General features: G+C 44.0%; 1 protein-coding gene across 1 annotated transcript in view; it reads left to right on the forward strand.

The window, feature by feature from the left end:
- The window catches only part of snrnp200 (small nuclear ribonucleoprotein U5 subunit 200), a 104,069-nt gene that overhangs the window by 43,919 nt on the left and 33,500 nt on the right, over positions 1-26,650 (forward strand). Inside the window, exons 17-29 of the mRNA XM_033014004.1 lie at positions 5,583-5,732; positions 6,452-6,562; positions 6,870-7,001; positions 8,157-8,345; positions 8,509-8,706; positions 12,147-12,299; positions 14,205-14,285; positions 17,266-17,349; positions 17,532-17,638; positions 19,316-19,434; positions 19,744-19,898; positions 20,422-20,611; positions 25,904-26,077. Of these exons, the coding sequence (XP_032869895.1) occupies positions 5,583-5,732; positions 6,452-6,562; positions 6,870-7,001; positions 8,157-8,345; positions 8,509-8,706; positions 12,147-12,299; positions 14,205-14,285; positions 17,266-17,349; positions 17,532-17,638; positions 19,316-19,434; positions 19,744-19,898; positions 20,422-20,611; positions 25,904-26,077 (1,843 nt within the window). The remainder of the gene's footprint in view (positions 1-5,582; positions 5,733-6,451; positions 6,563-6,869; positions 7,002-8,156; positions 8,346-8,508; positions 8,707-12,146; positions 12,300-14,204; positions 14,286-17,265; positions 17,350-17,531; positions 17,639-19,315; positions 19,435-19,743; positions 19,899-20,421; positions 20,612-25,903; positions 26,078-26,650) is intronic.

Raw genomic sequence — 26,650 nt, forward strand, 5'->3', positions numbered from 1 at the left:
TCCAATCGGATTTTTATTTTACTTTAACTGCTGTTCATGTTGTTAGCAGCACCAACTATGGTCCTTTCCATCTAGGAGAGAAAGAATCTTTATTCATTGCTCGAACATAAACCTGATCTCCTGGTTTAAATGGGTGCATATTTCCTTCTGCCAGAGGGACCTGTGCCTACATAACTTTCTCATAGATTTTCCCAACTCTTTCACACATAGCTTGAGCCTACCTTAAGGATATTTTATAATTCCAAATTAGAGCTACATTCTCCGGAGTTATTGGGGGTCGGGTTCCTGTTGTCATCGGTCACCCCATCAATATCTCGTGAGGTGTTAGGCCTGTGTTTCTATTTTTATGATTTCTCAGGGCATACATCACTATGGGCATGGCGTCTGGCCACAACAACCTACTTTGCTGCCAAACTTTGGCCAAAGTAGCTTTTATCTCTCCACTTATTCTTTCTACCATCCCTGAGGACTGTGGTTGATATGGTATATGTAATTTCCACTGGAACCCAAGAGCCATCGACAGGTTCTGAACTAATTTACTGGTAAATTTAGTTTCTCTGTCACTGTTTATTCCCATGGGTATCCTGAATCTAGGTATTATTTCTTTCATTAAAATATTGACTACTGTCCTTGCTTCATCCCTCCTTGTGGGGTGTCTGAAGAACGTATCAACTATGACCAGACTGTACTCAAAACCCTTTGCTGCTGGCACATGTACAAAATCAATTAGCAAATTCTCAAAAGGCATTTCAGGTTGTGGTAGGTGATCAAATGTTGCAGGCATCTTCCCTCTATTATTTTGTTGACACACCAGACATGTTCTTGCAACTTTATCAATTACTGTATACAGTGGCTTGCAAAAGTTTTCATACCCCTTGAACTTTTCCACATTTTGTCACGTTACAACCACAAACGTAAATATATTTTATTGGGATTTTATGTGATAGACCAACACAAAGTGGCGCATAATTGTGAAGTGGAAGGAAAATGATACATGGTTTACAAATATTTTTACAATAGGTGGACGGCCATGTCTTGGTAGGTTTGCAGTTGTGCCATACTCTTTCTATTTTCGGATGATGGATTGAACAGTGCTCCGTGAGATGTTCAAAGCCTGGGATCCACAGCTCAGGTGGGAGAATCTGTCCACAGGACAACAATTAGTCGTGCACTCCACAAATCGGGCCTTTATGGAAAAGTGGCAAGAAGAAAGCCATTGTTGAAAAAAAGCCATAAGAAGTCCCGTTTGCAGTTTGCCATAAGCCATGTGGGGGGACACAGCAAACATGTAGAGGAAGGTGCTCTGGTCAGATGAGACCAAAATTGAAGTTTTTGGCCTAATTGCAAAACGCTATGTGTGGTGGAAAACTAACACTGCACATCACCCTGAACACACCATCCCCACTGTGAAACATGGTGGTGGCAGCATCATGCTGTGGGGATGCTTTTCTTCAGCATGGACAGGGAAGCTGGTCAGAGTTGATGGGAAGATGGATGGAGCCAAATACAGGGCAATCTTGGAAGAAAACCTGTTAGAGTCTGCAAAAGACTTGAGACTGGGGCAGAGGTTCACCTTCCAGCAGGACAACGACCCTAAACATACAGCCAGAGCTACAATGGAATGGTTTAGATCAAAGCATATTCATGTGTTAGAATGGCCCAGTCAATGTCCAGACCTAAATCCAATTGAGAATCTCCGGCAAGACTTGAAAATTGCTGTTCACAGACGCTCTCCATCCAATCTGACTGAACTTGAGATATTTTGAAAAGAAGAATGGGCAAATATTTCAGTCTCTAGATGTGCAAAGCTGGTAGAGACATACCCCAAAAGACTTGCAGCTGTAATTGCAGCGAAAGGTGGTTCTACAAAGTATTGACTCAGGGGGGCTGAATACTTTTGCACGCCACACTTTTCAGTTTTTTATTTGTAAAAAAATTTGAAAACCATGTATCATTTTCCTTCCACTTCACAATTATGCACCACTTTGTGTTGGTCTATCACATAAAATCCCAATAAAATACATTTACGTTTGTGGTTGTAACGTGACAAAATGTGGAAATGTTCAAGGGGTATGAAAACTTTTGCAAGCCACTGTACCTGGTGCATACCATTGCTGGGACAATGTGAGCCTGTCCATGGGCTGGGCGAGACAGGGACAAAAATAGGCTCCTGGGGCAAACTACCTGACTATCAGGGTGGACTCAGACAATGGGGTCTTGATAACACCCTGCATTGCCCCAGGAGTGATGCTGGGCTCTGGGCATCCTGTAACTGGGCTACTTCAGTGCTAACCGGGAGCTTTCTTTGTGCTGCAGACTTAATTTTTGCCGCTTGTAATTGCCAGATTTGCCTCAGGGCGATCTGTTTGGATACACAATCAGCTGATCTGGTTCCCCTTGATACATCATCACCCGATGATATATGAGCCTCACATTTAATAGCTGCAATTTGCCATGGCAATTGGATAGCATCCAATACATTTAAGACCAGTTTATCATGCTTAATAGTCTTTCCTGTTGATGTGATGAATCCTCTATTTTACCATTACTGCCCAAAGTCATGCACGACCCCAAACGCATAGCGAGAATCGGTGTAGATATTAGCACTTTGTTATTTTTGCATGAGTCGGGGCATACAGCTCAGCTGTCTGAGTGGACGTTCCGGATGGTAAAGCGTTTGCCTCCAGCACTTGGTGTGATGTGACCACCGCATATCCTGCTAATAATCTGTCATCGCTAGGTCGGTGTGAAGAGCCATCAGTAAATAGGACCAGATCAGGATAATCAATCGGATGATTCTGTAAGTCCAGTCGGGGAGTGGCAGTGGCTTCCACAAGCAATAGACAATCATGGTCACAATATTCTTCTGGCAGTGGCAGCTGGGTTTGTAGCAGGTGCTCACTGATAAGTATAATTCGGATGTGATAAAAGGATAACCATACCCTGTTCTTCTGGCGGCTGTGAAATGCTGTATGGCTGCAGAGTTCAATAGTAACATCACGGCATGAGGAACAGTCACTATACACGGATGATCAAGAATGATGGGGATTGATCATAGCTGTTGCCGCAACACAGAGAGTGGTGAATCTGTGGAATTCTCTGCCACAGAAGGTAGTTGAGGCCAGTTCATTGGCTATATTTAAGAGGGAGTTGGATGTGGCCCTTGTGGCTAAAGGGATCAGGGGGTATGGAGAGAAGGCAGGGATGGGATATTAAGTTGGATGATCAGCCATGATCATATCGAATGGCGGGGCAGGCTCGAAGGGCCGAATGGCCTACTCCTGCACCTATTTTCTATGTTTCTAACAGTTCGCAAGCAGGCTGGCATGCCATATACTACAGCTGGTAAAGCCCTGGAATAATAGGCTACCGGTATTTTTCCCCCTCCATGTTCTTGAGCCAGGATCCCAGTCGCAAACCCTTTTAATTCATTTACATAAAGCTGAAATGGCTTTTTATAGTTTGGTAATCCCAGCGCCGGAGCAGTAACCATAGCGTTCTTTAGATTGCTAAACACCTTGTCTCTTTCTGCAGTCCATACTACCCTGGAGGGCTCAGCCTGCAAGGTGGCTGAACGCAATGCTGCATCTAGTTCCCTGTAGTCATGGATCCATTGTCTGCAGTAACCCACCATGCCTAAGAAGGAGAGAATGTCCTTCTTTGTCTTCAGGACCGGGACGTTCTCTATTGCTTTTATTCTGTCTCTTCCAAGACTCGTAATGCCTTCCTGCAGCTGGAATCCCAGATACTGTACACTAGGCATGCAGAACTGTAGTTTTCCCAGGGATACTTTGTGCTTTCTTTCTGGCCAATGTTGCAGCAATTTGCAGCAATTGAGTCTTCTTTACAATTAGGACCTGTCACAGGCTACCAGAAGGTCATCGACATACTGGATCAAAGTCGACCTCTCTCATAATTGACAACCCTCTAGAACATTTTTCACTGCTGCTGCATATACGGCCGGGCTTTCAGTATACCCCTGGGGTAGCTTAGTCCAGGTGTATTGTTGATCCTTGTAGGTAAAAGCAAACAGGAACTGGCTGTCTTTATGCAGGGGTATGGAGAAAAAGGCCGAGTACTTTGGAAGGATATTAATTTTTCTTCCACAGGTAGTAAGGAAGGCAAACGCAATGTTAGTATTTATTTCAATAGTGCTAGAATACAAAAACAGGGATGTAATACTGAGGCTCTATAAGGCGCTGGTCAAGCTGCATTTGGAGTATTGTGAGCAATTATGATCACCATGTCTGAGGAAGGATGTGCTGGCTCTAGAGAGGGTCCAGAGGAGGTTTACAATTTTGACAGCACTGGGCCTATACTCGCTGGAGTTTGGGAGGATGAGAGGGAACCTCATTGAAACTTACCGTACAGTAAAAAGCTTTCAATAGAGTGGATCTGGAGAGAATGTTTCCACTAGTGGGTTAGTCGAGGAGCAGTCATAGCCTCAGAGTTCCTTTACGATGGAGATGGGGAGGAATTTCTTTAGGCAGAGGGTGGTGGATCTGTGGAATTCTTTGTCAAGATAGGCAAAATCAAGGGAGAGTCAAAAGTCAAGCTGTGGAGACCAAGTCAATGGATTCAATTCAATTCAATTCAACTTTAATGTCATTGCACAAATACTAAGTATGGGTACAACGAAATGAAGTTTTGCGTCAGTCCGTGGTAGTAGTGCATATAGAAATTTAAAAAAAAGAAGATACAGAATAATCAAAAATACAGAATAATTAAACAATGGGGACGGAGGGACCGGAGAAATCTATCGGCGGGACTCCGAGTTCAGCAATGTGATGGTATAATTGTAGAAGCTGTTCCTCATCCTGCTGGTACGAGACCTGAGGCTCCTGTACCGTCTCCCTGATGGGAGGAGGGCAAACAGTCCATGGTTGGGGTGGGAGGGGTCTTTAATGATCTTCCCAGCCCCTCAGACACCGTTTTCGGTGGAGGGCATTCATGGCAGGGAGCGGGGCACCGATGATGTGCTGCGCGGTTTTCACCACCCGTTGTAGTGCCTTCCTGTCCGCAACAGTGCAGCTGCTGTACCATACCGTGAAGCAGGTGGTCAGGATGCTCTCGATGGTACAGCGGTAGAAGTTGGTCAGTATCTGGGGGGACAGGTGGGCTTTCTTGAGCCTCCTCAGGAAGTAAAGGCGCTGCTGTGCCTTTTTGATCAGCTTGGAGGTGTTGAGGGACCAGGACAAATCCTCCGAGATATGTACCCCGAGGAATTTGTAGCTGGAGACGCGCTCCAGGTACATAGATTCTGGCAGAGGTACATAGATTCTTGATTAGTACAGGTGTCAAGGGTTATGGGGAGAAGGCAGGAGAATGAGGTTAGGAGGGAGAGATAGATCAGCCATGATTGAATGACGGAGTAGACTTGATGGGCCGAATGGCCTAATTCTGCTCCTATCACTTATGACCGTATCCATCATCGCTGCCTTTCCTCCCAACGTTACCATCCCAGTCTGCAGGAATATCTGAGATGATCTTGCCTCCAATGGGAAGTAACCCTTCCTCAATCTCCGTCATTCACATTTCTGGTTCCTGTCGAAAACTTCTGAGAAGATTAATTTTTATTTTAGGTGTTAGTATTTGTTCATTCTCGGAAGGAGACTGGAAAGACAGCAAGAGCGATTCGAGATATGTGCCTGGAGAAAGACACACTGGGCTTGTTCCTGCGAGAGGGCTCGGCTTCCACAGAGGTGCTGCGCACAGAGGCAGAGCAATGCAAGGTACAGTGCGTTTACGACCTTTCTGCAATTACACTGTTCCTGTATCTCTGTAAACCATAGTACAGAGCTGTCTCAACCTTGTGCATTACTGCATGATATACCCGGAAGGAACAAAATACAAAATAGTTTAGAGATTCAGCATGTAAACAGACCCTTTAGCCCACCAAGTTCACACCATCCATCGATCAACTGTTCACATTCGTTCTATGTTATCCCTCTTTCTAATCCGCTCCCCACACACTGAGGGCAGTTTACAGTGGCCAAGTAACCTACAAACCCACATGTCATCGGGATGTGGAAGTAAACCAGAACACTCTGTGGAAACCCACGCGGTCACAGAGAGAACTTACAAACTCCACACAGACAGCACCCGGAGTCTGGATTGAACCCGGGTCTGGCACTATGAGGCAGCAGCTCTACCATCTGTGCCACTGTGCTGCCTCCAATTACAGCAAATGAACAAGAGCAACCCTTTGGCAATATGTGTTCAAAACATTAGGCAAGTTTGAAACTTTGGTGGGACATTTCAATTTTAGATACTGAAACCAAGAGACACATTTCCATCAGTTTCACGTTTCATTCTACAGCAGTTTATGTTTAATTAATTGGATGTAACTCGGGCAAATGTGTAAATGGACAAAATGATGGTCATGGACATGGCGGGCCAAGGGACACTGTACCACCCTGTGTCTATAAATGCATCACTGCTTTTCTTTCAGAATCTGGAGTTGAAGGACCTACTCCCCTACAGTTTTGCTATTCACCATGCTGGCATGACCAGAGTGGATCGAACACTAGTAGAGGATCTTTTTGCCGACAGGCATATCCAGGTAATGAGTTCTTGTGTAGCTAGTTTACAGAGCTTCTGTTTCCTGTTATGTTTGCATTGTGTAGTTTGTGCTACTAAACTCTGATTGGGGCCAGAAACATTTTTGGTGCCTTGTCTGCCCTCATGCTTGATGCACTTTTGTAAATGGTTTCTAGTTTTGTTAAACATAGAAGCATGGGAGCGAGGGGCCTGGCTAGTCTCCAATCTGTACTTACAATTCACTTTCCCAGTGATTTGAAATCAATGCTAAAAGATCTGTTACTTTTTATTGTTAGATTTTACAATAATAATTGTCTTGTTTGCTTCAGGTGCTGGTCTCCACAGCAACTCTGGCTTGGGGTGTGAATCTGCCTGCCCACACAGTTATTATTAAAGGAACACAGGTGTACAGCCCAGAGAAGGGTCGCTGGACTGAACTGGGAGCACTGGATGTACTTCAGGTAATAGAGCTAAGCAGCTTAACCCATGGTGTCTTTATTGGATGCCCTTTTGAACGTTATATAGCATCTATAAACATGTTTATTTTTTACCATACCAGGAGCTTCATAGAGAAAAACATACATTATATTTGGCTGGTTGGGTATCAAATAGATTTGCTAATTCTGTTGGCTATCCTGTATTTTCTGTTGTAAAGTCTGCATGCAGATGTTTAGAAAAGGAAATATTGAAATATTACACAGTTGAAACATCTGCTGACACTCGCCATGGATTCCTGATAACTGGTTTGGTGTGCTAGAAAATGCGAGGAAGGCCAAGATGGGAGCGGAGTTAGACATGCGAATGCCAAATTTAATTTGTATTGGTGATAAGCTGTTGAAGTGTTCCTTAAGTTAAATAATGGTGATCGTTGTTCTGTTCTAAATGAGGATGTCAAAGTTGGGCTAGAAAGGCAGGCACGGGTTGACCTAATTCGCCCAGCGGCCATGGTGTGACATTTTATTAAAAACTGCTCTGTACTTTGTTGACATATGAGGATATTGAGAGTATTGGGCCATTATGTTCATCTCATTCTGATTGCTCTGGTTCTGCCAAGATCTTCATTCTGATTTAATCAATTAATCTGGTTTAACTTCTTGTGCCTTTTGATTACCTTGGTCAGGTTATATTTGGGGTATTGCATGCAGGTCGCTCCATTCCAGGCGAGATGTGGCGACTTTGTAAAAGATGCAGAGGAGGTTTATCGGAATTATGCCTGGATTAGACAGCATTAGCTACTGGGGAAAGATGCTGGTTTAAACCGAAGATAGACACAAATAGCTGGAGTAACTCAGTGGGACAGGCAGCATCTCTGGAGAGAAGAAATGGGTGACTTTTCAGATCGAGACCCTTCTTCAGTCTGGTTAGGGATAAGGGAAAAGAGAGATATAGATGATGATGATGTAGAGAGGGTGCCGGGGGTAGTGGTAGCAGATATGAAAGTAGCATTAAATAGGCTTTTGTATGAGCAAATGGATATGCAGGGAATGGAGGAATATGGATTATATGAAGGCAGATGAGAGTTGCTCTTGGCTTCATGTCCAGCACAGGCATTAAGGGGCGAAGGGCCTGTTACTGTGCTGTACTGGTCTAAGTTCCATGATGTTAATGTGTTGCAGATGTTGGGCCGCGCGGGGCGACCGCAGTATGATACCAAGGGCGAAGGCATCCTGATCACATCGCATGGCGAGTTGCAGTACTACCTGTCCCTTCTCAACCAGCAGCTGCCCATTGAGAGCCAGATGATCACCAGACTCCCTGACATGCTCAACGCGGAGATTGTCCTGGGAAATGTCCAGACTGCCAAGGTGAGAAGCCCATGTGTTGTGGGGACCTCGGGTTACTATTGACATTATGGATTAAGTCCAGGCCACAGTCAAAGGTCTCACCTTCTCTGAGTTTACCAGAGTTGAGAAATCACCTTGACAGACCATCAATAGAATCTGAAGTTTAAGTGTTTTTGCCGTGCAGGATGCCATTAATTGGTTGGGGTATACATACCTCTACATCCGGATGCTGCGTACCCCCAATCTGTATGGGATATCGCACGATGAGTTGAAGAGTGATCCCCTGCTGGAGCAGCGCCGATTGGATCTCGTCCACACCGCTTCACTCATCCTCGACAAGAACAATCTTGTAAAGTATGATAAAAAAGGCGGAAACTTTCAGGTAAGTGCAAAGTTTTAACAGTTAGAAACATAGAAACATAGAAAGTAGGTGCGAGAGTAGACCACCCGGTCCGTCGAGCCCGCACCGCCATTCGCTCATGGCTGAACACTAAACAGACACACTTACCCACAAACAGTAGACACAAGACACAGAACACAAGACACTACCCTCCCCTTTATACCGCTATCACCCCTCTCCACCCCAAGAACCGCGTGATCTCCTGGGGGAGGCAAAAAACCGGATAAAAACCCAGGTCCAATTCGGGAAAAAAAATCCGGGAAATTCCACTCCGACCCCAATCCAGGCGATCGACACTTGTCCAGGAGATCACTCAGGTCTTACTATACTAACCATACCTAGGTCCATATCCCTGCCCTCTCCCCGTAGCCCCTTATCCCCTTGGCAGCTAAAAAACCATCTATTTTAGACTTAAATATATTTAACGTTTCTGCTTCCACTGCTCCCTGGGGCAGTGAATTCCATAAATTAACCACCCTCTGGGTGAAGATGTTCTTCCTCATCTCAGTTTTAAAAGAGCCCCCCCTTATTCTGCAACTATGTCCCCTAGTTCTAGTTTCCCCGATCATTGGGAACATCCTCGGTGCATCCACCCGATCAAGGCCCCTCACGATCTTATATGTTTCAATGAGATCGCCTCTCATTCTTCTAAACTCCAAAGAGTAGAGTTCCAGCCTACTTAACCTTTCCTCATATGTCAATCCCCTCATTGCAGGAATTAATCTTGTAAACCTTCGCTGCACTGCCTCCAGGGCTAGTACATCCTTTCTTAAGTATGGACCCCAGAACTGTACACAGTATTCCAAATGTGGTCTCACTAATACTGTGTACAGCTGCAGCAAGACCTCCGTGTTTTTATACTCAATCCCCCTAGCAATAAAGGCCAAAACTCCATTGGCCTTCCTGATTGCTTGCTGCACCTGCATACTAACTTTTAGTGATTCATGTACTACTACCCCTAGATCCCTTTGCGTTGCATTACAACGCAGCTCCTCCTCATTTAGAAAATAACTTGCTCTATCATTTTTTTTCCCAAAGTGAATGACTTCACATTTATTAGTATTAAATTTCATCTGCCAAGTTGTTGCCCACTCACCTAGCTTATCTATATCCTTTTGCAGACTCTTCCTATCCTCCTCATCCCCTACTTTTCCTCCCATTTTTGTATCGTCCGCAAATTTTGATATATTACACTTGGTTCCCTCCTCCAAATCATTTATATAAATTGTGAACAACTGGGGTCCCAGCACCGACCCTTGCGGAACCCCGCTAGTTACCGGTTGCCATCCTGAGTATGAACCATTTATCCCCACTCTCTGCTTCCTATTTGTTAGCCAATCCTCTACCCATGCTAATATATTACCCCCAATCCCATAATTTTTTATTTTTAGCAATAGTCTCTTATGTGGCACCTTGTCAAAAGCCTTTTGGAAGTCCAAGTATACCACATCCACCGGTTCCCCTTTATCCACCCGGGTTGTTACTTCCTCAAAGAATTCGAGCAGATTCGTTAAACAGGACTTCCCCTTCACAAAACCATGCTGGTTCTGTCCGATGAAGTCATGTTTATCCAAGTGCCCCGTTAGTGTTTCTTTAATAATTGTCTCTAACATTTTACCCACCACCGATGTTAGACTAACCGGTCTATAGTTACCCGCCTTCTGTTTACTTCCTTTTTTAAATATAGGTGTTACATTGGCCATTTTCCAATCCACTGGGACCGTTCCTGCCTCCAGGGAGTTTTGGAAAATTATCACCAATGCATCCACAATCCCCACCGCTATCTCCCTCAAGACCCTTGGATGTAATCCATCAGGCCCAGGGGATTTATCCTCCTTCAGTCTCATTAATTTCCCTAATACCACCTCCTTGGTGATCTTAATAGTATTTAGCTCCTCCATTCCTACCGCCCCCTGTTTATCCAGCGTTGGAATATTTTTTGTGTCTTCTATGGTGAAGACTGATACAAAATACTCGTTTAATGCCTTTGCCATTTCCATGTTCCCCACCAACAACTCTCCAGTCTCACCCTCCAATGGACCAACGTTCACCTTAGCCACCCTTTTTCTTTTTATATAGCTATAAAAACTCTTACTATTAGTTTTTATGTTGTTCGCTAAATTCCTTTCATAGTCTATTTTCCCCGTCTTAATTAATCTCTTAGTTATTTTTTGCTGACCTTTAAATGCTTCCCAATCCTCTACCCTCCCACTATCTCTGGCTACCTTATATGCCCTTGCCTTCAGCCGAATACTATCCTTTATAGTTTTACTGAGCCATGGCTGACTGTTCTTACCCTTACCCCTTTTTTTCTTCATAGGAATAAATTTTTCTTGAAGGTTATACAGTAGATCCTTAAACGTACACCACTGCTCATGTACCGTCTTATTCTTGAGTCTGCTATCCCAGTCAACTTTGATCAGCTCAGTCCTCATACCTTCATAATCCCCCTTATTTAGACTAAGCACCCTAGCCTGAGTTTCAACCTGCTCCCCTTCTATTTGAATATGGAATTCGACCATATTGTGGTCACTTGTTCCCAACGAGTCCCTAACTATGACATTTTTAATTAATCCTGCTTCATTACACAGGACCAGATCCAAGATTGCCTCCCCCCTTGTCGGTTCTGTGACATACTGTTCTAGGAACCCGTCTCTAATACATTCTATAAACTCTTCCTCTAGTCTACCCTGCCCAGTTTGGTTTGCCCAATTAATATGAAAATTGAAGTCCCCCATGATTACAGCAGTTCCCTTTTTACATGCGTCAACTATTTGCAGATTTATGTTCTGACTAACAGCGTCACAGCTAGTTGGCAGTCACAACTAATCTATCATCAGAAGGAGTTCAAAAGGGAACTGCAGATGCTGGAATATCGAAGGTACACAAAATTGCTGGGGAAACTCAGCGGGTGCAGCAGCATCTATGGAGCGAAGGAAATAGGCGACGTTTCGGGCCGAAACCCTTCTTCAGACATCAGAAGGATGTGGATACAAGGAACTGCAGATGCCAGTTAATCAAAAAAAAGACACAAAGTGCTGGAGTAACACAGTGGGTCAGGCAACATCTCTGGTGAACCTATACCGATGATGTTTTGGGTCAGGGCCCTTCTTCAGACTGAACGTCACCTATCCATGTTCTCCAGAGTTGATGCTTGACCCGCTGAGTTATTTCAGTGCTTTGTGTCTTTCTTAAATCTATCATTAAATTGGGAAATTACATGCAACGTGACCAAATTCTAAGAAACCTCAGATACCCGAATCAAGCATGTGTGTATTTTTCATGCCAATTTTGTAGTTTTTAGTCTTTTAAATGATAGTTATTAACAAAAGTGTACTGAATTCTAATGAATACATTGTTTGTTACTGGAGTTTTTGTGGATCAGACGTTTTGTCCCTTTAATCCTAACCCGTCTTGTGCAGGTGACAGATCTGGGCCGTATTGCAAGTCACTATTACATCACACATGAAAGTATGGCCACCTACAATCAGCTTCTGAAACCCACCCTCAGTGAGATTGAGTTGTTCAGAGTCTTTTCACTGTCCTCCGAGTTCAGGAACATTACTGTACGAGAGGTGAGTGAATCTGGGTTGCTTTCCCTGGAGAGACTTGTTCTTCCTGTAGAAATTATCAATGAATTATTCTCGGTCAGAGTCTCGTGATCCCACAGAATTTTTAAATATTCTACAAAAATGCCTATAATTCTGCATGGGGATCGGAAATCTGTAACAGAGATCCTAACACTTGCCAGAGTGGCTGCAGAAGGTTCTGAAGGCAGTGGATGTCAAATGTATTATAGGGCATTTTGGAGGGGAGAGTGAATAGCCATTGGTCATGGTACATGTTAGTGTCAACAACAAAGGTAGAAAAGGCCATGAGGTCAGGCAAAAGGAAATGTTAGGGTTGTGTCCTGTAGCAGCACTACTGAGAATAGGAACAGGGTATGAAATCAGATTATATGTATGGATTACATTGGGACCAGTGAGGGCAATGTGTATGTGGGACAGGTTAAAAGTGGACAGGATCAGAACCAATGCTTTCATGGGCTGTTGGAGAGGATTTAAATTAAACTGGCAAGGGGAGGGAATCCTGAGCAGGAAGATTGAAGTTGAAGAAACGAGTAAAAATAAAATAACAGGAAACTAAAAGACAAGGGTGTAGCACAGGGAGTTCAGGAGTGCAAGGCAAACAGGAGTATCATGTGAAATAATATTAAAATAACCAGCAATGTTAAAGGGCAAATCTGAAGGCACAAAGTGCTGGAGTAACACAGCAAGTCCAGCAGCATATCTGGAGCACATGGATAGGTGGCGTTTCATTTTGGGCCCAATGTGTTCACGATAAGGTAGATAATTCATTGTGCAAATAGATTTAACAAGCGATGCCACCATTGTGATTAAGGGGATATAATTGCAGGGTGACTGGAGTGGAAATGGAACATCTAGAGGTACTCAAAGTTCAGGAATGGCAGGGAAAGAAGGTGGAATAGTGTTGTTACTAAAAGAAGAACATTATACAATAGTGAGGAAGTATATTAGCTCCAAGAAACTGCTATGAAATCTGTATGAGAGCAGCTAGTGAACACAAGGACAGAAAATGTTAGCAACAGTTGTATTGTAGACCCCCAAACATCAGTGGTGATATAGGGAGTGGTGGACAGGCTGGTGAAGAAGGCATCAAACCTGCTCGAATGTTTTGAGATGCAAATAGATGAGGGAGAACCAGTGAATCTGTGGGACTCCAGGGCTAACATTTGCTCGCTTGGCTTTAGAGGAGACTTTAGAATAATGGGATCCCATAAAATCCTTCAAAATTCTAACAGGACAGATTAGATGGAAGAAGGTGTTCCTGGTGACCTGGAGTCCACACCAGGGGTTACAGTTTCAAAGATATGGGGTAAGCATTTAAGACTGAGATCAGGAGAAATTCCTCTGAGATAACAAGAAATAGAATGATGAACCTGTGGAATCCTTTAGCACTGAAAGATATAAAGCTACTTGATTACATGTATTCAGTAAGGAATTGGATATCGTTCATGTGGTTAGAGGGATAACATATGGGGGAAAGCTGGAACAGGGGACTGAATATGGATGGTCAGCCATGATCATGCTATATGGTGGAGCAGCACAAACTATCAAATAGCCTTCTTCTTGCGTATTTGATTGTGCACACCAGGTTGATTGCTTTCATTGAAACCTGGTGGACCACGTGAAGGTTGTAATCTTCCACCCCATCAAATAGCCAACTCCTGTTTACTATATTCCATATTTCTATGTTAAGATTCACACATTATATTCAGGCTTGAAGTAGATGTTTGGTCTAATGGGGAAATCGAACATTACAGGGCTGAGGTTTGAAGGCTCTGCTATTTTTATTGCTAGATGGCTCTGCCATAGATATGCGCCCAGCATTTTTGCTTCATGCTTCCACTATATCTTATCGCAAACGATAAAGATTCACCTCTTATTTCTCCCTCTTAGGAAGAGAAACTCGAACTCCAGAAGTTGTTGGAAAGAGTTCCTATTCCCGTCAAAGAAAGCATTGAAGAGCCGAGTGCAAAGGTATGGCAGTAATATGGCTGTTTCAACCAAGTCCTTTGCATCTTAACTATGCACATGCTGTGGAGTCAGGCTTGGTAGAAATGGACATTATGGGATTCAGAAGTTGAGAATGATGCTGTGTGATATCATCATTTGGACATTTGAAATGTACGTCTCCAGCTGCTCTCCAGAAGCACTTTGGGGCATTTTCCTGTTGGAGGAATTGGCATCTCTGACAGGCCTGGACATCTCTGACAGAGTAGACACGAAAGCCTGGAGTAACTCAGCAGGACAGGCAGCATCTCTGGAGAGAAGGAATGGGTAATGTTTCAGATCGAGACAGAGATGCTGTCTGTCCCACTGAGCATTTTGTATCTGCCATGGATTTAAAGCAACATCTACAGTCCTTTCCTACAACCCATTCCTTCTCTCCAGAGATGCTTGCCTGTCCCGCTGAGTTACTCCAGCATTTTGTGTCTACCTTCGATTTAAACCAGCATCTGCAGTTCTTTCAAACATATGTGTAGTGGAGAACAAGATAGGAGCAAGGAGGTCCTACTGCAGTTGTACAGGGCCCTGGTGAGAGCGCACTTGGAGTATTGTGTGCAATTTTGGTCTCCTAATTTGAGGAAGGACATTATTGCTATTGAGGGAGTGCAGCGTAGGTTCACCAGGTTAATTCCCGGTACGGCGGGACTGACATATGATGAAAGAATGGGTCGACTGGGCTTGTATTCACTGGAATTTAGAAGAATGAGAGAGAATCTTATACTACATTAAATTATTAAAAGATTGGACAGGGTAGATGCAGGAAAAATGTCCCCGATGTTTGGGGAGTCCAGAACCAGGGGTCACAGTTTAAGAATAAGCGCAAGGCCATTTAGGACTGGGAGGAGGAAAAACTTTTTTCAACCAGAGAGTGTGAATCTGTGAAATTCTCTGCCACAGAAGGCAGTGGAGGCCAATTCACTGGATGTTTTCAAGAGAGAGTTAGATTTAGCTCTTAGGGCTAAAGAAATCAAAGGATATGGGGAAAATGCAGGGCCGAATGGCCTACTCCTCCACTTATATTTCCATGTTTCTATGCCAGGTTTGAAAGATTGGGGAGCTGTGACTTTAATGGATAAATAGGGATGGTTGAATAAGTTCTGTGACACTTTGATAAGAAGGGACTGCCGTATCTATATTGGGGGAAAAAGGCAATATGTCATGTAGGAAAATTGGGTTGACTGATATTTATAAAATACTAGACCAAGTGTGAACCCGTTGGGCTCCGTCCCCAATGCAATATTCCACCACTGACCCATAGCCCCCAACTGCGTAGGTGCGGCTGACGGGTTCCCGTTTTGACGCCAGAGATCCCCGTTGTGACGCGAGTCATGGCAACCCTCCCCCTACTGCGCAAGCGCAGCCGCTTAGTGGGAGCGCAACTGCAATGTTTCTAAAGTTCAAAATGGCGATAACTCGTAAAATATAAGATCAATGTGAACGCATCTCACTCTCCCTCTTCAATCCCCTATTCCCCTCCTCCATTATTCTCCCGCTCCCCACCCTCCACCAACCCTCCTCTGCTTCCTCCCCTCACACCCTCCTCCCCTCCTCCATTACCTCGCCACCCCTTATCCTACCGCTATCCTCCTCCATTCCCCCTCATCCCCCAGCACTCCCTCCCCCTCCTCTTCACCCTCCCTCTTCTTTCTCCTCTCCTCCCCCACCTCTCCCTTCCTCTCCTTTCCCCTACCCTCAATCACTCCCTCCCTCCATAACCCCTCTCCCCTCCCTACCCCCCTCCTCTCCCACTATCCCCCTGCTCCCCCACTCCTCACCTCCCCATCCCACCCCCCACAATAAAAACCGCAGTGTTTTAAAACACAAAAAAAATTATCAATGAAAATCGCGGTTTTTCTGCTCCCCCACTCCTCACTTCCCCCCTATCCCAACCCCCAACAATATTTTTAATGAAATTCTCAATGAAAATCATGTTTTTTCCTTAAAATAACCTAAACACAATGTTAGCTGTTAATGAAAACGGAAGAATTTGATTACAACTGAGTTTTTTTAGAATGAAAATCACGAACCCATTGTGACGTCGAACGCGGCTGATGGGCAGGGCAAGTGGAAAAGTTTTGGGGTTTTTTTTAGCTTAAAATATGAATAACTTGTAAAATATACCAGCAATCTGAACAAAACTTGGTTCATTTACATCACAGGACAATGGTGAGTAAGGTAGGCAAAAAATTGTAGCACTATCGTGTACCGTTTTGATGGCGTTTCGGGAACACACGCGCATACATGCAAACAAACAAACAAACAAGTTGAGAGTTTTAGTAACATAAATATAGATGCATCTTGGATTCTATGTCCACATATAGGAGGTGCTATGGCATTATATATGAGGTTGGTGATTGGGGTCTGTGTGACCTGTTATAATGTGCCATGTCAGTGTAAATGAGTTGTGTGGTTAATTTAGAGATACAGCATGGAAAGGGCCCCTTCAGCCCACCGAGTCCACACTGACCTGCTACACTTATTTTAAGTTATCCCAACTTTGCATCAACTCCCTTTATACTCTGGGGATAATTTACAGAGGCCAATTGACCAACAACCCCACACCTCTTTGGAATGTGGGGGGAGACCGGAGCACCTGGAGGAACACCACAGGGAGAACGTGCAAACTCAACACAGGCAACACCTGAGGTCAGGATTGACCCAAGATGTCTGGTGCTGTGAGACAGCAACTCTACCAGCAGTTCTACCAGCTTTATATCAGAGTATATTGTCAGTGTAAGTGAGTTGTGGGGTGAGGAGTTCTGGTTATTTTGTATCAGGGCACCTCATTTAAAGCTGGTAGACTTGCTGCTTCACAGCACCAGAGACCCGTGTTGAATCCTGACCTTGGCTGCTGCCTGTGTGGAGTTTGCAGGAGGTGTGCCTACACACAAAAATGTTGTAATGCTGTGTTTGATAATCCTTTATCACTTTTCCTAATCCTGTGTTTCAGATCAATGTGCTGCTGCAAGCCTACATCTCGCAGCTGAAGCTGGAAGGGTTTGCACTGATGGCGGACATGGTGTACGTCACTCAGGTGCGTTACTGGGCACAGTGGGTTCATTTGGTTTGGCATTGGTCTTAGTTTCTTGTTTGTTCTGCAGTTCTGATTTGCTAACTCTCCGCTATATGGGAGGTGCAGGTGCTGGAGCCACTTACACAAGTATTGGACCTCTCTTACATTGCCTGTTTGGAACATGTTTTCCAATTATGTTTCAGTCTGCAGGGCGTCTGATGCGTTGTATTTTTGAAATCGTTTTACACCGAGGTTGGGCCCAGCTGACGGACAAGACTGTGAATCTCTGCAAGATGATTGACAAACGAATGTAAGAAACTGATGCTAAGTCCTGTCCTGGACCCGAAATGTCACCCATTCCTTCTCTCCAGAGATGCTGCCTGTCCCGCGGAGTTTCTCCAGCTTTTTGTGTCTATCCCTGTCCTGGACTCGTCATAAAAGAATCATCAGCTATCTGTATAAAATAACACATGAAGCTACTTGGCTCTTACCCACAAACACCTTCAAGCCAGGTGCTTGTGCTAGGGAACACAATGTAACCCAACTAGCCACATTCAGACCACCCACTCAGCCGCACGTATATTGTTAAATAAAGTCTGGCCTTTGGTATTCCCTTTTTACAATTTGGAGAACTCGTAATCCTGTTTAACACAGAAGGACTGCAAAAAGAAACACAAAGTGCTACAGCAACAGAGGGTCAAGCACCATCTCTGGAGGATATAGATAGGTGATGTTTCGGGTTGGCTTCCTCCTTCAGACGGGTTGTAGTGGGGTTGAGAGAGCTGGAAGAGAGGTGGGGCAGGTAAATGAAGGGTGGATACAGATGAGAGGGGTTGATTGCAGATTAAAGGCAGAAATGAAATGGAGACAATTGTTAGATAAGAGAAGAGGCTTGAAACGTGAGGCCAGAGGAAGGTCTGAAGTTGGAAGGGGACAGAGGGAGGTGAAAGGAGAGGAGGGGGGGGGGGGGGGGGGGATGGGGGGGGGGGGTGAGAGGTGGGTGCACATCCAGATGGGACACAAGGAAGATTTTTTAAATAAAAATAAATATCGATTATTATACGGATAATACATACAATAAACAATACCAAAAGGGAAGATTGGGGTTGTTGGTTAGTTAGTTACATGCAATTGGAGAATGCAATTGGGCTGTAAGCACACCAAGGAGAATATGAGGTTCAGTTCCTCCAGTTTGCATGTGGCCTTACTCTGGCAATGAAGGAGGCCCAGGAAGAAAAGGGTTGTTCTGGGAACGGAAAGACAGCATGCAGTTGGTGATCTGGTTATTAAATGAATTGCTTTCTGTGAGGACCTTGGCCACCGTATTTCTTCATATCACCACTTTACAAATAATATAATGAATCGGTTCTAATCTCCTGTGAAGTGTCCTGAAATTGTGATAAATAGGTTCTTGTTTCTTCACTCCATCTGCTCAGTCTCCCAGCCAGTGTTGAATGTAATTAAGTGGTGTCTGTGGACCAGGATCTGTGCCCCACCCACCCTTATGAGTGTTACATAGTTGTGAATACATTTTGAGCTGAATTTGAATCATAGAGTCATACAGGACGGAAACATGCCCTCTGGCCCATCTATGCCAACCAACCAAGATGCCCTACATAAACTAATCCCATTCACCCACATTTTACCCACATCCCTCTAAACGTTTGTTATCCAAGTACCTGTCCAAGTACCTGATTCAACTACCTCCTCTGGCATCTCGGTCCATATACCCACCACCCTCCTGTGGAAAAAGTTTCCCCTCAGGTTTATATTAACTGTTATCCCTCTCACTGTAAACATATGTCATCTCAGACTGAGAGGAGTGTTTGAACCAGTTCTTGACTCAATGTCTGACTGCTGTTCTCTTTTGGAGAATGTAATTATGTGGTGCCTTGCAATTGTAACTCCTGGTATATTGTGGCATTGGTCGGTAGTTAGTAGTACATGCTTGTGCGATCAACAACTGATTGCTCTGTACTTTCCGCAGGTGGCAGTCAATGTCGCCTCTGCGTCAGTTCAGGAAGCTGCCAGAGGAAGTCATCAAGAAAATTGAAAAGAAAAATTTCCCATTTGAGCGACTGTACGACTTGAATCATAACGAAATTGGTAAGAACTGCATTAATGACTGTAGGTTCACTGGTTTGTAATATGATTGTGTTGGTGATGGGCTGTCCCAGTGTTAAGGTTGTCCTGCTATGGCAGCAGCACAAGGTTGTAGATCATCCACTTGCAGTTGCTCAAGTGGCCACAATGGGTTGACATAGGCGTTGATATTTTCAGTTGAAAGTTGTAAGAATAGGAATTTCATTCTTCCGTTTTGGAACATATGGCAATAAAACATTCTTAACTTTAAGGTTTGGATATGCTCGAAGGTTTGGTCACCAATTGATGACTTCCACCTTTTCTTCCAACCAGGTGAGTTGATCCGAATGCCAAAGATGGGCAAGACAATCCACAAGTACATTCACCAATTCCCAAAACTGGAGCTCTCCGTTCACATTCAGCCAATCACACGCTCAACGCTGAAAGTGGAACTCACCATCACGCCTGACTTCCAGTGGGATGATAAGGTAGAGTGAGTTACGTTCCCCTCTGCAGAAGAAAATTCAATTGAAAATATTGTCAACAGGATTTATTTTCCACCCTAAATGTCCAAGTGACACTGTAAACCTAAGTGCTTTCCTCACAAGGGCATGGCGTTCCGGTGAGAGGGGAAAAGTTGAAAGGTGATGCAAAGGGCAAGTTTTATTTTACACAGAGTGTGGTGAGTGAAAGGTGGTGCCAGGGGTGGTGGTGTGGTCAGATTAAATAGTGGCATTTAAGAGACATTTGGTACTTGATCTGCAGGGATTGGATCATGTGCAAGCAGGTAAGAGTTTGTCTTGGCATCAGGTTTGGCACAGACATTGTGAACAGAAGGGTCTGTTCCTGTGCTGTACTCTTCTATGTTCTAATTGTAAACTAATTTAATATTTTAAAGTTCCTACCTAGCAACTGAAGGTGGGGGATCATGTGGCAGGATTTTTGATCTTTGTCTAAACGAATGAGTTGGTAATTGTTGATGACATCTTTCTTGCTTCTCTTTTGCTACAGATTCACGGATCCTCAGAAGCATTCTGGATCCTCGTTGAGGATGTGGACAGTGAAGTGATTCTGCACAATGAGTACTTCCTTCTGAAGTCAAAATATGCACAGGATGAGCATCTGGTCATGTTCTTTGTGCCCGTCTTTGAGCCTCTCCCTCCACAGTATTTCATCAGAGTGGTGTCCGATTGCTGGCTCTGTGAGTAAACGTGCATTCCAGACATGTGCTTCTCCTTGTAACATCAATGGCAAGCACCGGATTCTGCTATCGTCATTTATAGATTAAAGTTAGCCAACTGGTTTGAGTAGGGCCAAATTTAATAATGGTCTCTTTGTCACTGCTGGGAAGATACCTGAAGTTATCTTAGTCAAAGTTTACAGTATAGAAATGGCCCTTCAGCCCAATTCGTCCATGCTTACTGTGATGAATTACACTAATCACTAATCTGTATCCCTCTATCCTTTCCTATTCAAAGAATCTGTCCAAATGTCTTTTAAAGCAGCACACCTGGTTGGGTGGCGTGGTGGTAGAATTGCTGCCTCAGAGCCAGGCACCCGGGTTCAATCCTGACTATGGGAGGATCACTTGTAGGCGCAGACTCGGTGGGCTGAATGGCCTGTTTCCGTGCTTTAGCTCTAATCTAAACGTAATTGTACCAGCCTTTACCACTTCCAGATATCCATCACCATCTGTGGAAAAACTTGTCGCTTGCATGTCTTTTAGATTTCTTCCCTCTTATCTTAAATCTGTGCCCTCTGGTTAGATTTGCTTACCCTAAGCAACTGGCTCTTGACTATATGCCCTTAATTTTATTAAAATCCAAAAGGTCACTCCTACAGCTTCCCACTATCCAGTGAGAATATAACCAGCCTATCCAACCTCTCCTTATAAATATACAGTCCACTCATTGTCATAGAATCATACAGGATGGACATAGGCCCTTCGGCCCAGCTTGCCCATGCCAACCAAGGTACCCCATCTACACTAGTCCCACCTGCCCACGTTCGGCCCATATTCCTCTAAACCTGTCCTATCCATTTACCTGTCCAAATGTATTTAAAATGTCATAGTACCTGCCCCAACTATCTCCTCCGGCAGCTCATTCCATATACTCACCACCCTGTGTGTGAAAAAATGACCCCTCAGGTTCCTATTAAATCTTTCCCCTCTCATCATAAGCCTATGTTCTCTGGTTTTGTGATTCCCTTACTCTGCATCTACCCCATCTATTCTCCTCATGATCTTACACACTTCTATTTGATCACCTCTCATGTTACACTCCAAGGAATACAGTCCTGGCCTGTCCAAGTTCTCCTTATAGCTTAGCCCCTTAGGTCCTGCCAACATCTTCGTAAATCATCTTTGCATTTGTTCCAGTTTAACATCTTTCCACTAGCAAGGTGACCAAAACTGAACACAGTACTAACTGTGGCTGGCCAGTGCCTTGTATTGCTGAAACATAACATCCTAACTTCTATACCAAAACTGATGAAGGCCATTGTGCCGAAAGCCTTCTTGACCACCCTATCTACCTGCAAAGCCACTTTGAATGCACTGTGTGCCTGCACTATTAGACCCCTCTGCTCTGCAACACTCTCCAGAGCCCTGCCATTTACTGTGAAGGTCGTGCTTTGGTTGGACTTCCCAGAATGCAGCACCTCACATTTATCTGCAATTAAACTCTATTATGCATTCCACTGCCCATTTGCCCAACTGATCAAGACCATCTCCACTATCTACAATAACAACCACTTTAGTGTCATCTGCAAACTTACTAATCATGTGTAAGAACAAACTTGCAAATCATGCCCTGTACGATCTTATCCAAATCATTGAATATAAACCACGTAGTGATGGGCCTGGCACTGAACCCTGAGGCACACCACTAGTCACAGACCTCCAGTACAAAAAAAAACTTCCACCATCACCCTGCTTTCTTCCATGAAGCCAATTTTTTATCCAGTCAGCTACCTCCCCTTGGATTCCATGCGATCTAACTTTCCTGAGCAGCCTACCATGCGGAGCCTTGTCAAATGCCTTGCTGAGATCCATATCGACAACATCTACAGATAGACACAAAAAGCTGGAGTAATTCAGTGGGACAGGCAGCATCTCTGGAGAGAAGGGATGGGTAATGTTTCGGGTCGAGACAGAGATGCCGCCTGTCCCGCTGAGTTACTCCAGCTTTTTGTGCCTATCTTCGGCTAAACCAGCAACTGTAGTTCCTTCCTAAACACGAGACAACATCTACAGCTCCGCCCTCATCAACCTTTTTGGTTACATCTTCAAAAAAAACTCAAAAACAGATTAATGAGACACGATCTCCCACGTACAAAATCGTGCTGACTATTCCTAATCAGCCTTCGTCTATCTAAATGCATTATGACGTTCAGCATCCCCGTGCCCTCAAGACACTTCCATTTACTCCCAAATTCCCTGGTCCTTGTGTCTTCACAGTAAAAACAGAGGAGAAATACTCATTGAGGACCTTGCCCATCTCCACACAGAGCTGACTGCTTTTATTCCTGAGGGGCCATATTCTCTCCCCAGTTCCCCCCTTTTCCCTGAATGTACATAAAATCTTTTTGTATTATCATTATTATTATCTGACGGATCTATATCCTGCCCCCTCTTTTGCTCTGATTTCCTCCTTTAGCGTGCTGCTCAGTTTCCAAAACTCCTCCAGGGAAACACTTGAACCTCGCTGCCTATACCTGTCCCAAGCCTCCTCCTTATTTTTGACCTTAACATTTCTCTTGTTATCTAAGCTTCCTTATGCTCACTTGCCTTCCCTTCACTCAGGAACATACAGTGCCCTCCATAATGTTTGGGACAGACTCATCATTTATTTATTTGCCTCTGTACTCCACAATTTGAGATTTGTAATAGAAAAAAATCACGTGGTTAAAGTGCAGATTGTCTGATTTTAATAAAACCCATTTTTATACATTTTGGTTTCACCATGTAGAAATTACAGCAGTGTTTATACATAGTCCCCCCATTTCAGGGCACCATAATGTTTGGGACACAGCAATGTCATGTAAATGAAAGTAGTCATGTTTAGTATTTTGTTGGCTATCCTTTGCATGCAATGACTGCTTGAAGTCTGTGATTCATGGACATCACCAGTTGCTGGGTGTATTCTCTGGTGATGCTCTGCCAGGCCTGTATTGCAGCCATCTTTAGCTTATGTTTGTTTGGGGGCTAGTACCCTTCAGTTTTCTCTACGGCATATAAATGCCATGCTCAATTGGGTTCAGGTCGGGTGATTGGCCACTCAAGAATTGGCCTTTTTTTTAGCTTTGAAAAACTCCTTTGTTGCTTTAGCTGTATGTTTGGGGTCATTGTCTTGCTGTAGAATGAACTGCCAGCCAATGAGTTTTGAGGCATTTGTTTGAACTTGATCAGATTGGATGTGTCTATACAGAATGTATTATTATGCTACTACCATCAGCAGTTGTATCATCAATGAAGATAAGTGAGCCATTACCTTCAGCAGCCATACATTCCCAGGCCATAACACCCCCACCACCGTGTTTCACACATGAAATGGTATGCTTTGGATCTTGGGCAGTTCCTTCTCTTCTCCATACTGTGCTCTTGCCATCACTCTGATATGTTAATCTTCGTCTCATCTGTCCACAAGGCTTTTTTCGAGAACTGTGGTTGCTCTTTTAAGTACTTCTTGGCAAACTGTAACCCAGCCATCGTATTTTTGCGGCTAACCAGTGGTTTGCATCTTGCAGTGTTGCCTCTGTATTTCTGTTCATGAAGTCTTCTGCGGACAGTGGTCATTGACAAATCCACTCCACAAATTGACTCCTGAAGAGTGTTTCTGCTCTGTCGTACAGGTGTTTGGGGATTTTTCTTTTTATAGAGAAATTCTTCTGTCATCAGTTGTGGAGGTCTTCCTTGGCCTGCCAGTCCCTTTGTGATTAGTGAGCTCACCAGTGCTTTCTTTCTCCTTAATGATGTTCCAAACAGTTGATTTTGGTAAGCCTAAGGTTTGGTTGATGTCTCTAACAGTTTTATTCTTGTTTCTCAGTCTCATAATGGCTTATTTGACTTTCATTGACACAACTTTGGTCCTCATGTTGATAAACAGCAATAAAAGTTTCCAAAGGTGATGGAAAGACTGGAGGAAAGACTAGATGCTGAGAGCGCTCTTATACCTGCATTAAGGAGATAATTAAACACACCTGAGCAATTACAAACGCCTGTGTCCCAAACATTATGGTGCCCTGAAATGGTGGGACTATGTATAAACACAGCTGTAATTTTTCCATGGTGAAACCAAAATGTATAAAAATGGCCTTTAATAAAATCTGACAATGTCCACATGTGATTTTTTTCTATTACAAATCTCAAATTGTGGCCGTTCCCTCATCCCTCTCTCATCATGCAGAAGATACAAAAGCCTGAAAGCAGGTATCACCAGATTCAGGAACAACTTCTTCCCCACTCAGGCTACTGAACGGTGCTCTTATAAACTTATAAAGGTGTAGTCCCAACCTACCTCATTGTGCCCTTGCACTTCTTTCATTTGTCATTTCTCTGTCTCTATAACATTGCAACACTATCTCGGTACATGAGTGTACAGCAACACTCCTGAGGTTCCTGCTATTTACCGTATATGTCTTGTCAGTGTTTGACATCCCAAATTACATGAGCTCACACTTGTCTGGATTAAATTCCATCTGCTATCACTCCACTAAACTTTCTGTCTGATCTATAATACTCTATATCCTTTGGCATCCCTCAGAATCTACTACTCTGCCAATGTTTGTGTTCTCTGCAAGCTTACTAATCAGTCCACTTCCATTATCCAATTCATTTGTTTATATGACTTAACAACAAGGTCACAACGCTGATCCCTTTGGTACACCGCTGGCTACAGACTTAGTCAGAAAATCACCCCTCAACCACTAGTCTCTAGCCTTCTATCACAAAGCCGATTTTGTAGGCAAGCTGATTGGCCAACACATGTGGATTCCTTGTGTTGTAAATGTCTGGCCAAGCGTACATTGTCAAAAGCCTTGCTAAAGTCTATGTTTAGGACGACAGATGGCACAATGGGCTAAGTGTTCGGCTGGCAATCGGAAGGTAGCCGGTTCGAATCCCGCTTGGAGTGCATACTGTCGTTGTGTCCTTGGGCAAGACACTTCACCCACCTTTGCCTGTGTGTGAATGTGTGTGAGTGATTGGTGGTGGTCGGAGGGGCCGTAGGCACAGATTGGCAGCCACGCTTCCGTCAGTCGGCCCCAGGGCAGCTGTGGGTACAGAAGTAGCTTACCACCACCGAGTGTGACTGAGGAGTGAATGAATAATGCGATGTAAAGCGCCTTGAGTATTAGAAAGGCGCTATATAAATCCCATCCATTATTATTATTATTATGTTGTTTCATTCAGCTTTCTTTAATAACCCCTTGTTCTCATTATGCTTGGTTTTGAAAATCCCACTGACGGAGCATCCTGTTACTTCCCTTGCAGCCTGCGAGACTCAACTTCCAGTTTCATTCCGACATCTGATTCTTCCAGAGAAGTATCCTCCTCCCACTGAGCTGCTGGACTTGCAGCCATTGCCTGTGTCAGCGTTGCGGAACAGTGCCTTCGAACATCTCTATCAGGATAAGTTCCCATTCTTCAACCCAATCCAGACACAAGGTACTGTATCATTCATTGTGTGAAGTTGCTTCCTGGGCAGTGATTATCAATTTGCTTTTAAGACACATTATTGATTGGGCAGAGAGGTAATACAACAATGGGAGGTAATAGATTTTGCAAAGGAGCAAGAAGAGACCAAGAAAGATTCTGTGCCTATGAGAAAGAAAGGCTGAATTGTTACTTTTATTAGAAGGCAGTGACTGATATGCTGCTTGAGCCCAGATACTTATTGATGATTACTTATATCAGGAAGGTGTCATGTTGAGTACTGCGCTACTTGAAGTTTAAAACTGCTGCACTAGGGCTCTTACTATTTAGGCAGGCTGTAAATTTACAACTAGGGTAGTTAAATTTGATTAATTTCCCTGTTCTGTAAAAGTTCATCGCATTTTAAATGTCCTTCCACAGGATTCATTGGCCAAGTCACCAGCATCCAAACGAGTAATTGATGAGTGGTTTTCAAGGCAATTTCCTGCCAAAAGATGTTAACCCCATTTCATGCAGAGCTGAAGTCACTTTAGACTTTCAAGATTATAGCGCGGAAACAGCCCTTTGGCCCACTGAGTTCGTGCC

The sequence above is a fragment of the Amblyraja radiata genome, chromosome 39 (assembly GCF_010909765.2).
Source record: "Amblyraja radiata isolate CabotCenter1 chromosome 39, sAmbRad1.1.pri, whole genome shotgun sequence".
Classification (NCBI taxonomy): domain Eukaryota; kingdom Metazoa; phylum Chordata; class Chondrichthyes; order Rajiformes; family Rajidae; genus Amblyraja; species Amblyraja radiata.